General features: G+C 38.2%; 2 protein-coding genes across 10 annotated transcripts; one reads left to right on the top strand and one right to left on the bottom strand.

Moving 5' to 3' along the window:
• Positions 1-204: 204 nt before the first annotated feature.
• Positions 205-5,393, top strand: LOC7470708 (homeobox protein ATH1). 8 transcript variants are annotated; one of them, XM_052454077.1, is made up of 7 exons: positions 205-779; positions 1,346-1,418; positions 1,539-1,705; positions 2,616-4,068; positions 4,273-4,628; positions 4,749-4,809; positions 4,957-5,393. In XM_052454077.1, exons 4-7 carry the CDS (start codon positions 2,848-2,850, stop codon positions 5,119-5,121), a joined length of 1,803 nt encoding a protein of 600 aa, XP_052310037.1. In that variant the 5' UTR covers positions 205-779; positions 1,346-1,418; positions 1,539-1,705; positions 2,616-2,847; the 3' UTR covers positions 5,122-5,393. The 8 variants fall into 8 exon arrangements, with proteins under 8 accessions (XP_052310037.1, XP_024460398.1, XP_024460395.1 ...); XM_024604630.2 differs by having other exon boundaries at positions 1,552-1,705; XM_024604628.2 differs by lacking the exon at positions 205-779 and adding an exon at positions 816-1,254 and having other exon boundaries at positions 1,552-1,705.
• Positions 5,394-8,706: 3,313 nt separating this feature from the next.
• Positions 8,707-12,326, bottom strand: LOC7470709 (protein NDL2). 2 transcript variants are annotated; one of them, XM_002309471.4, is made up of 11 exons: positions 12,177-12,326; positions 11,441-11,540; positions 10,874-10,971; positions 10,648-10,736; positions 10,397-10,457; positions 10,205-10,291; positions 10,029-10,106; positions 9,890-9,946; positions 9,696-9,751; positions 9,340-9,475; positions 8,707-9,238 (listed from the first exon to the last, which is right to left on the bottom strand). In XM_002309471.4, exons 1-11 carry the CDS (start codon positions 12,234-12,236, stop codon positions 9,017-9,019), a joined length of 1,044 nt encoding a protein of 347 aa, XP_002309507.1. In that variant the 5' UTR covers positions 12,237-12,326; the 3' UTR covers positions 8,707-9,016. The 2 variants fall into 2 exon arrangements, with proteins under 2 accessions (XP_002309507.1, XP_024460400.1); XM_024604632.2 differs by having other exon boundaries at positions 9,890-9,949.
• Between the last annotated feature and the right edge of the window lie 21 nt (positions 12,327-12,347).

The following is a 12,347-nucleotide window of genomic DNA, read 5'->3' on the forward strand; positions in this document are numbered from 1 at the left end:
ATGAATCTTGAGTTACTTGGAGTTGGAGCACAACTTGATCATGATCCAACGAGCATGCAAGATTGAATAAGATAATCACCTGATACCAGTGTTACATCATCATCACAGCACAGGTCTCCCCTCCCATGACCCATCATAGCTAGATAGAGATGGAGATGTGATCATAATGGTCTGCTAAATGTAATTATCACTGGAACAGTAGGGTAAGGCCCACGTGGAAATCCAAAAGACGTGAACAGGTAGATAGGGCTTGTAATTGCTTCAATAACTATGTCAAAGATCTCCTCACTAGATTTTCTCATCATTTTTGGTTTTGCTTGCATCACCATTTCTTGTAAAGTACGCTGCTAAAAAACCTGGAACAGTGTATTTCGCTGTTCTTTTCATAGCATTACAGTATTACAGCACAACACGCTTGCCTTAAACCTTTAGTTTTTTAGATTCTGAAGAGAAAGTATAAAACTCCCTTGCTTCATTACCTTTGTTGTTTTAAAATAGCTAAAAGAGCAAAGGACTTCCTCTGAAAATTGGTGCCCAGAACCTGCCATGAACAGGAGTTGTAACAGAGAGAATCCACATATTTTGATTGTGATGATTGCAGAGAAGCAGATAATGAAAGGTGGTGGGGATGGCAAAGGGAGGGAAATAATGGGCCCTCAAAAGCCTGCAAGAGAAATGAGTGACACTGCACCAGAGATAAATTTGCTTCCCTTTTTCTCTCTCCATGTCCTTGTTTTTACTCTTGTGTGGCTCCTCTCTCCCCAGCTTGAGTCTTATAGGTACATTTAACATGGCCCTCAGAAGCTTTTTTTGGCTTTTGGGTACCCTCTCCTTGTTTTTTAGTGGGTTTTCTGAATTTTTTTGTCCTTTATTTTCAACACTCATTCGTGTTTATGAGCTTTTAAAATCTTACCGAGGAGAGAAAAATCATGAAATCTTGTTAGAGTCAGTCTAAAAATCTAAATCTCAGTTTCTTGGTTTTGGGTTCTTAAAGAAAAAAACTTTACTTTTCTGATCACTTAATGCTTGGAGAAGGGTGGGGTTACTGCACGAGCACCTGTTGCCTTTTTTTTATTACCTAACAAAAGTCACCACTATTTTCTGTCATTTGATCATGAATCATGCTCTTTCATGGAGAAAGAGAAACCAATGATTTCATAGGATGGTTGTGGCTTTTGATTGTAGCTTGTCTTGGGTTCTTTGAGGGAACCTGCATATAGTGTCAACCAGTGTAATAACTTTCCACTTTGTCTTGTGAGCATAATAAAATTCTTATGTCTGATTTGGGAAATCCCATGAATCTGCATGAAAATTCTTAACTCTCATTATTTTTTTTGTCTGCTAGGTATGCTGGACAACATTGTGTCCACAGGGACTGTCTCTTGTTGGGTGATCGCTATTCAGCAAATGACAAGAAGGTTGGTCATTTTCACATGCCTTTTTAGAATTCCAGCACCCCTGCTATGTCCATGCATTTGTTCAAGACAAACTTGAACGTTAATCTTGCTCTTCCTTGCTCCTGATCTCAACTGTTTTAGCATGCTTGTGCAGAGTTCTTTAGGTCTTTTTTCTCCTTGCTTTCCTCGGATGCTATTTTGGTGTTCTAAATACAGAAGGGTTGGGCTTCAGTTACATGGTCTTTGCATCCTTCTCCCATCTGTGCTTTTACTCGAATAATAGTGCACAAGAGCTTTGGAAGCTTAAAGTACGCACATCTGAAATTTCTCCTATAGCTTACAATTTACAACATCGGGAGAGGTGTCATTTACACAACATTCTTAGATTACACCTATCATCTCCCTTATGCTGTTGATTTTTTCCATATCGGTCCCTCCTTTAACTCTTAAAAGGTTGATCCATGCTTTCCTCATGTATAGTTTCGAAGTCATGAGAGCATTTTCACTTGTATACAAGTAGGCTAGGCCCATTTTGGGCTGTGGTGACTGCTACTAAACTGCAAACTCAACAGCCCCTAAGTCAGATATCTGAACGAAATTACACATGCAGGTCTTCTTTCACGTGTTTTAATGGCTGGTTGTTGCTTCAGTCAAATTGTGACTCGATAGAACAAGAGAACAAAGAGTTTTTTTTTTTCCAGGGAGAATAAACTAGTTGACACCAATGATAATTTACTCGACTTTAAACATTTTCTTCACCTTGTCTCTATATGTGAATCAGTGCATGGAAGATTGAGAGTGGTCATTGATTTACTTTTATGCATGTGTGAGATGAAAGATCTAATTTAATTTCATCAAAATTAAAACATGAACCTATGCTGGAATCTTTATGCACTTTCCAATGAACCTAGGACTACGCAATGAGGGATAGCCTCCTACATTACATTGTTATAACACTAGAAATTGCTGTCACTGGGACTTGGACCTTGCTTCACTTAAGGAAGCTATCGGTAGGCTAAGTCTGATATTCTGGTATGGTTTCCAATGAGATAAAGAATGCAAAGAAATCTGCAATTTCACGCCCAGATATTGCTTGTGTTTCATCATCCATCTTTTTTCTGTATACATATGAACATTGTTTTAATTTCCTCCTTTAATTGTGGTTCTATGGTTTACATTAAGTTTCTCTGACCTTTTCAAATCATTGCAATTTTCCAGTTGAATATTACTTGACATCAGAAATTAAAAACTTCAAAGAGATTGCCAGCAAAAACAACATAGAATCAGCTACAGAAAGCATGTTAGTGTTCTGTTGTTCATGATCCTTAGTGAGAAGAGTTCCCCATAAGTGCAGAGAACGCTGTTTTGCAAGTGAAAGTGGCCTAACATACAAGTGAAGCATTCAGCTGACTTTCAAGTGTTTTGTGCCTCTTGCCATGTGATTTGATCGATGCACAATATCATGGAGAATGGTTTGTTTGGTGTTCCAATAGATATGGCAGGAAGGAATTCTGTTGCTACAGATCGATCATCACAGAGAACCCCAAACTCACTTGTCCAGTTTGATTCATTCAACCTTAACAACCATAGTCAGACAGTGGTTGGATTTACCATGCTTCCGACATTGCAAGGAGAACCTATCAATGATCTCCATGCAAGCATTCACTTGGCCAATCGATCTTCAGTTATGAACTCAGAGGCATTAGTTACATCTCTTGGAAGGAATGTAGTGGGAGATGCTTTACCTGGCTGTTCACGTTCTATTAGTAACACTCCGTTTGATGAGCAATTTGGGGGTGGAACAACAATTTCTAGTTCTTCACTTGCTACTCTTTTAGCCACAAGAAGTGGTCTTCAAGAAAATCCGAACGACTTGGCAATTTCAGGACCGTCAAGCTACCCTTTAGACGAGTTCAGGTCTTTTGTTTCAAATGACTGCACCAATGCTTTGAGCTCTTCATTTGCGTCGTCTTTGAATTATGGATGTGGTGAAGTATTTGGTAACATGAATAGTAAGGAGGATTTTGACAGGTTTCCTGCTCCTTTAGAGCTTGGTGGACGAACATCTGTAAGAGCAGGATTTCAACCATATTCGTCCATTGGAAGCCTGCAGCTGAATAGCTGGGTAGAGCCAAATGGTGTGAATGTGAGTGCAGGTGACCCTTTTGCATCTGGTAAACCTACTAACGAGCTCTCTTTGAGTCTTTCCACATCCCAGCCTTCTGTCATAGATAGAAGTATCCCAGATCAATGCTTGGAGATAAGTTGTAATCATTTAACACGCCATTGTTTGAAAGAAACAAGGTCATGCTCTGAACAAACTTCTTCTAGTAGTAAGGAGCTTTCTTTGAGTTGCCATTCTTATAACGCTGGTCAATTCTCACAAGTATTAGTAGGATCCAGATATCTTCATGTAATACAGGAAATACTTGCTAAAATTGCAAGCTATTCACTAGAGAATGTGGACCAGATAAGCTCTTCTACTGTTTGGTTCAAGACTGGAGCAAGTACACCATTCTCTTCAAGTTACCCTACTGAAGGAGGTATGTTGTCGATGGGTTCTGATGAATCTCCTGGTGTGAATGGTAGATTTGAAGTTCAAATGGATCCAGCACTTCAGAAACGGGCACTAGAAGCAAAGAGAACACAATTGCTAACCCTACTACAAGTGGTATGTCGATTTAATTATTGGTACTGACTAATTATGAAGCCGTAAAATCTAGTCTAGTTATGAATCATAACTCGTGATTAGTCTATATAATCACCACTTACTTGTATGGTTGAAGCTAGCTAGCTTTTCTCTTGTTACTATGTCTGGGTTTGTTGGACATGACATATTTGCATGAATAACGCACCCTATTTATTGTTTGCGCAGGTTGATGAACGATATAGCCAATGCTTGGATGAAATACACACAGTTATATCAGCGTTCCATGCTGCAACTGAGTTGGACCCACAGATTCACACTCGTTTTGCTCTCCAAACAATCTCTTTCTTGTGCAAACGCCTTAGGGATAGGATTAGCAACCAAATCCTAGCAATGGGAGCTCAGTTAGATAGTGGAGACACCATAGAGATAGAAGGATCTTTTGAAAGTTCGTACTTACAGAAGCAATGGACTCTACAGCAGCTGAAGAAAAAAGATCATCCGCTGTGGAGACCCCAGAGAGGATTGCCAGAACGATCTGTCTCAGTTCTGCGTGCATGGATGTTCCAGAACTTTCTTCACCCGTGAGCTCTTTTCTCCTAACTAACCTTGTCAAGAGCCTTTTAGTATCGGTAAAATGCATTAGCCAGGTTTGACAACCATGCGTCAAAAGTGAGTTTTGTTATCCGTTCGATTTCTTTCAGGTACCCTAAAGATGCAGAAAAGCATTTGCTAGCAGTAAAAAGTGGACTCACAAGAAGCCAGGTACATAAAGATTATACAGTCGGCTTGAATATTTCAAGAATCTTAAGGACATGCTGATACCTTGTGTTTTAGTCACTTGATACTATTAAATAGATTTTTTTTGCCAAGTTCTCGTGTTTTCCTTTACTAAATTCCGGAAATGAACAGGTATCCAATTGGTTTATAAATGCTCGTGTTCGTCTATGGAAACCGCTGATAGAGGAAATGTATGCTGAGATGAACAGAAGAAAGGCGCACCAAATCGAGGAGGGAACCTACAGCAATCACAGAGGCCAGATTAGCATCAGCAATCCAAGATTTAATGTGAATTAGAGAGCGGGAAGTAAAACTAGACATGGTGGCATAAAGAACCACTTGTTAATTACTATTATTTAATAGATGAAAAAAGAAAGACATCCACAGCTGGATATAATAGTATATAAATGTTCCACAAAGTTTTGGGGTTCACGATTTAATCATGTATTATTAGTATTAGTCCTCCATTAGCCTGGATAATTAAGTGGAATTATTTTGTATGCGTTGGACATGCCATGCCCAACCTTTCTTTTATTGCAGACCAGATTATATGTAGTATTCTTTTGACTTATGCCACATAAATAACTAAAAACTAAAGAGTGGGTGTAGCGTGTAGCGGGTGTAGAATCATGTTTGTGTCTTCTCAACTAATTCCTTGCTTTTATTTTTACGAGGTAGTGTATCAAAATTATGCCACTATCGTTATTTTATACTACACATGATCAAGAATCTGCAATCTGTCTACCATCTGTACAGTACAATTGTGTATAATTTGTAATATAATTGTAAGCTGTTTTTGTTGACCTTATGAGTGGACGTGCTGCGTTTACCATTATATCAGCTGTCTTGAATTCTTCCTGGGATATGAGCTTATCAGAGCCAGCATCTGCTGGAAGTTGTTTTACTTGGACACTTCCATGGAATACCCTGTGAAGTTTGTCTCCTTCGCAAAAAGGAATTAAGACTCAATTCTGTTACCTAAAGAGAACAGATTCTAGTCTTGTAATAGCTCTCGTATCGTTGGTCCTTCAACAATTGAAGCACATACCTGGGAAGGGAAGTGATAAAAGCTTTTCTCATTCTCAACGTGTGCAGTGCAGTGTATTGAATGAACCAAATTACATGTGTTGGTGAAGCAAATGGGGCTGACGAAAAGAGGGATGATATTGCATGGATGATTGATGACTCTTTTATAATTAGGTAGAACTTTATGGATTTTAAATTTTAATTGCTCTCGGCAAAAAAAGGAAGTAATTGCGAAAAATTTGATTATTTACTATCTATATTTTAAAGGTTTCAAACCCCAGGGCTGGCAAGGAAGAAGATGCATGAGGTTTGATCTCTATTGTGTAGGTCAGTTTTTGAAGGGGACAGGAGAGGATGTCGATTCAAAAACCAATGGACTATCCTTGTAACCTTAAAAGAAAAGGTAGAACATGCATGTTTGGCCTTTAAACCGTATTAATTATCACTAATCTTTACCCAGAAAAACTATGACCAAACTCAGACAGTGAACTCGTGGACGTCCATTAGGAGTTCAACTTTTAACAAAAACACAAGCACTCCACTGCATACGCGCCATGTCTTTGTAGTGCATGCAAAGCTGTCAGCAATTTCTGGACACGCCGGCCCTATAAGAACCCGCCTTGCCAGTTGCCACACCACTCTCTGTCAATACTCAATAGATCAGAAACTGGGAGTTGGAGGAGTGGCAATGGCAAAAGTGGTGGTGGTTTTCGACTTTGACAAGACCATTATTGACTGTGATAGTGATAATTGGGTCGTATAAGAGTTAGGTTTCCATGACTTGTTCGCTCAGCTCCTTCCTACTTTGCCTTGGAACCATCTCATGGTTAGTTCTTAAATATGTATCACTGATTTACATTAGTTTACCACACATTATTAATGTCAATGTTGCATGTAATTGGCAATGAACTTTTTACAAACGGGGTTCATAACACCCTTGATTCTTTGATATATAGTAGTAGGAGAATGATTTCCTGTTTGTTTTACTAAGGAAAAAACAAATAAATGTTGCTGCTTTTTGTCTGCTCTATATAATTTTTTTTATTATTATTGGTTCTGGAACATTAGAGGGATTGATTACTTAGTTCTAAAATTCGTTTTTCTTTGTAAATATCAGAGACTGACATGCAGCTAGTATTTTTCAGGATAAGATGATGATGGAGCTTCACTCCTGAGGGAAGACAATACAGGTTATTGCTGAGTGTTTGAAAAAAGTCCCAGGATTATCTCTGCAATTAAATCAGCCCCTGCTTCTGGGTACTCTAACACAACTGTTTCTTCTTCTTCTTCTTTTTTGGTCCAGAGGGAGGCTCGAGTCAATGGGATTTAGGCTAGTCCTTCCTCGGTCCCTAAACTCCAATCCCACCCCTTCCAGGGTTTTGGTTTGAACCTGAGAGTTCCTAGTGGAATGATATTCTTCACAGCTAGGTGTCGCCTTTGAGACATGCGTCAACTGTTATTTTCAATGATACACATAACCATGTTAGGATAAATTGCACAATTGGTCTTTCAGGTTAAGAGTTGATACCAAGACTGTCCCATATTCTGATTTTGCCAGTTTATGTCCTAGGGGTTCGAGTATATGATGTATCAGCTCACAAATTCTTAATGCTGTACAGAAAAGAAAAAAACATTGCATGCATGGATTGCTCGGGTGTGATTTAGCGATTCGAATGACTTCTTTATAGAGACATTCTTGATGGACTGATGGATTGCTTCTCTGAGATCAACACAAGCCCAAGCTATGTTGATGCAGAAAGAAGCTAACAAGCCATCTTCTCATATGTACATCATTTGCCCTCCCAATATGTGCAAGGCAAGTTCATTAGTTCCCACTCTAATGGCGTTTTTAATCCCTACTAAAAGAAATTCTAATTGCTGCTGTGCATGAGCGCGGTAGCTCGTGTGTGCTTGAAAAAATTCAACCAAGCCAAGAGAATACTATAAAGAGAATTTGAGGCTATAATATCATGTCAAACACAAGATTTTGGTGTGAATACTCTCTTTATGAGAATTGCTTTCTTTACATTGAGACTGGAGCACATTACAAGGCTAAAAATCAGCCATTATATCGGACTATACAAGATAAGAATAAAGTCCATCAATTATATACCTATATAATAAATATTTCTATATATAGCTAGACTAAATAAGATAACACGTATTAAGCCATCAATTTTGCTACTGATTTTCTTAGAAATGACTTTGCTAATGACAAGTTTATCATCATTGAGAATCAGAAAATGACAAGAACACTCGAGGCCAACCACACATAGCACCCTCAACCACCCCGTTGTCATGAGTGGTAGGAGAGCCCCACCATCCTGGACATTTCATGGCGGGTTGTGATTTCATTTTTTATGCCAAAACGCAACCAATCAAGATCCATGTCGTTCATGAAACTTCTCCAGCTTTGCCAGACAAGAATAATACTTAATGCTAGAAGAATATCCTGCTATTATATCTAACAATATTGACGCTCCATTTGGCTACAGTTAACCACTCATTATACTTTTTAAGTGCCAGCTCGGCTCTAAACACTGCATTTGGATCTCTTACAAAGAAGATGGTTTAGAAGAAATCCAAACCAAACTCAACACCACTGGTGCTCAGGTCTTGTCGCAGTTATGAGGCTGAGGGAAATATAAAAATTCCAAAAAGGTTCCCATCATTCAATACCATCTGTAATAGGAAAGGGACTTTCCACTGGTCACAGCATCAGCAAGCTTAAATTACCAAAAAAAAAGATTAAAAACCTGCCAAAAAGCTTGCTCTCTTACCTTATTAAGAAAGACATGGCTGAATTGACATGGAACCCAACAAGAAGAAATATGTATACTTTAAAACCTGTGAAAATGCAAGTTCAACGCCCAACCTTTATTGTCGCTATCATTATTTGCTTATCAGTGTAAAAAAAATTATTTCAAGGATTTACAACTGAACCCCTCCTCTCAACCTCAACTAACGTTTATGATACAAATAAAAGAATGGCAACATCTGCTTCTTTCTAAATATTTTTCCCTTGTATCTTTCCTCTTGACTTCTATCTACATTCTTCTAGCAATCCTCCAACATTTATAATCCCAACCAATCAAAGAAATTAAAAACTCCTCCAATAAATAGATTACAAAAAGCATTCTCCCCTTCCCCGGCCATTCATATCCTTTTAAACTTCTAGAGATATGCGTGTTTTTATTGGTTTTAACTTCAAACCCATGCTTTCCGGCGATAGAAGCTCTGGCGAGATGCAAATTGGACTCAGAGGACTTCTTGGACTAACACTCAACTTAGGTGGCCTGTACATACCGTATCCCATGAGAAAGTATTCCAGTGGTATTAACATGGCATGGGGCTGCTCCTCTGTCACCATTGACCCACATGCCTGAACCTGTAGGGAATAGTTTCAATAAATAAAACGTGATTCCAGAGTCCCGGGTACACACACAAACCAAATTTTAAAAGTAATGGAAATAGACCTGTAATGCATACCTCAACTAAGGCACTACATCTTCTGTCAAGTTTTGAGTTCATGTCAAGAGCCTCAAAGTGAAACGGAGAGCTCTCACCAACATATATTAGTGAGCGACACCGTAGTTTTCTCAATCCATCACTAATGTCTTGTCTCCTGCAAGAAACCAGTGAATAACGAACTTAAGTTACATTGCATAGCATGTGTTTGGCATAGTTGCTGCATAACATGTGCCACCTATCTATGGGCATGATGAACACAAAGCAGTGCCCCATGGCATAAAAAACAATACTCAACAAACACAAAGGGCTTGTATGATTTAAGCTTGTTAGATGGGTGCAAATGCAAGAAAAACTAAAAGGAGAACAGGCATTACCCATTCATTGCTTCAAGAAATCGCCACACATTTAAACCCTGCCTCTCATCCAGCAACTGACAAAAGAAACACACACGCCATCAAGTGTGAGTATATGTTCTCGACTGCCAATAATCAGTTGATTTCAAGTTCTGGTTTTATAAATGGAATCAGAAAATGAATAAACAAATGGATAGGCAAGGCTGATGACTAACTCTTCTGCAGGCCTGGACTACATCTGATTCTGGTACTTGAGCACTACCACGAGCTTCCTGCTACATTGTTTAGAATCAAATCATCAGAACAAACCAATTGCAGATAGACTTAATTTATGAACTAGAAGCACAAGAGTACCTTGCTGAAATACCGCTTAAGTAATAATTCCTTCACCACACCACACATGCCATAATAGTATAGTAAATTAGACAAGACCTGCAAGTAATTTAAGAACACATGTAAGAATAAGAATGAGAATAGGATAACTTGACCGACAGCAGATCACAAAAAGAACTGTTACAAGAATAAGAAACCTTGTTATACAGCCATTCTGTCCAAGAGGGTGCATTGCATAGAGGGGAAATAAGTATCAAGCCAAGAACACGTTGTCTATATTTCATCTGTGGCCAAAGCAAAATAAAAACACCAGTAAATCCCAGGTCAAAACAGAACTTGGAATCATTAAGTAGAAAATCATGTGAACCATGCCAAGGATGAAAGCATACAGCAAATAAGGTAAGAATGTAAGCTCCAGCAGTAACCCCCATACACATCACTGCATCAAGTCTGAAAAAGAAAAGAAATGTGACAGAACAAAAAAAACCCATCAGATTATTCCCCACCATAAACTAAATAAAGAAACAACAATGTCCATGATATACAAAAGGAGACAGTCGAGGCCTTCTGAGCATGCAGTGCTATGCCTGGATAGACCATCTAAAGAAAATTTTAAGCATGTCCAACGACATGTGCTTACCCAAAATAATTGAGAACATCAGCAATTTGGTCTGCCAAGTCATCAACAGAAAGCAAAGGGTCATCAGGACTAATTGTGGCAGCTCCCAACTGCAATAACTCTTGAAGAAAGTGCCACATAAGAAACACAGGGAAAGCATAGCATTCCACAGAACCAGAAATTAAAGCAGTGTGGGCATGCAACACGTTCAGAACCGAGATATGCAATCAGTGGTCAAGCTACAAACCTCATGCCCAGGAGGACTGATGTGATATATGCAAAAGTTGTGAAGGAGCAACGAGCATGCTTCAGGACAAAAGAACAATCCTTGAAAACAAGAAATATCTGCTTGCAGGGTGCATAGAAAGAAGTTTAAGTTAGAGCATGGTTGACACTTGGCAGCGTGTCTCCAAAAAAAAAAAAGAAAGCTCAGTAAAGTCTATGGTATTTTCAGAATCATGCTCTGATAGAACTACTAAAAATAATAAACCACCTCCATCTTCAGTTCCTAATCCACAATGTGTGAATTTTCATTCAAGTTGCATCTGTGAGCTTAGAAGCAAATATTCTAATGAGACATGGACATAAATCTCTATAAGTTCCCACATTATTGGACAACTTGATCTATTTCTCCACATGTATTTTTCAAAACAAAAGCTACTTCGACATATGCCAAATGCCAGTTAATGAAAACTTGAGAAGTTGAATGCGAAAAAAAGCAATGCAAAGTCACATATGCATAAAAACCAAATATCTATAATCAGCATGACAGACGGGAAAAATGAAATGAAATATACAATCGCAGTTTACTTACGATTTAGAGCTAAATCAGGATAAGTAACAAGAGCGGGCTTGTCTTGGTCTCCATATACAGAAACCGACACATAACCACAGCAAGTTTCAACAACATACTCCTGCAAAATTGAAATTCAGTCAACAAAACACTCAAAAACAAACAAACAAACCACTACCTTCATAATTACAGGTTCATCGAATTTGGTAACAAGATCAATGCATAAACCAACCAAAACCCTTTTCTAAACAGATACAAAGCATTCAAAAGGTAAACCTTTGATGAAAAAAGGACCACTTCCTTTTACCTCTTACTTGCTCCACAAAAAAAAGCAAGTTTTAGGCATGCCCAAGTTAAGTATATTCTACAAGCAGATGGAAACTTCCATGTGCATCACTTCTTTTTTCAAAAACAAACCTTAACTAATTTGCCCATTTGGCATACAATCATTACTCAATTAACGAAATGCAGGTCTTCACATAATAAACCATATCATTTATTAATACAAGAATCAAACAACAAAAACATTTCTTTATTGTTTAATGTTTACCAAACCAAGAACCCAAAAACAGAAACGGAAATGGAAATCTACAAGAATTAATTAATTTCCACATCATTCAAAAGAAAAAAGAAAAAGAAGACTGAAAGAAAACCTTGCCAGGATTCCTTTCCTTATCCCACATTTTCTCAGAAACCAAACAAGTTTCAAGAAATCAAAATATCAATATATATATATATAATAAAAATGTGAATGTACCTTTCCACTAAGAGAAGGAGTCTCCATATCAATGGAGACTGAGTCACTTGAATCTCCCATTTCTTGATATTTCCCTCGTTTTCTTCTCTCCCTCTGTGTTTTTTTTTTTTTTTTTTTTGCCTTCTCCTTCTCTTAATTTGAGGGTGCGGTGGGCTTGTCTTCCCTGCTTTT

Source organism: Populus trichocarpa, chromosome 6 (genome assembly GCF_000002775.5).
Source record: "Populus trichocarpa isolate Nisqually-1 chromosome 6, P.trichocarpa_v4.1, whole genome shotgun sequence".
In the NCBI taxonomy this organism is placed as follows: domain Eukaryota; kingdom Viridiplantae; phylum Streptophyta; class Magnoliopsida; order Malpighiales; family Salicaceae; genus Populus; species Populus trichocarpa.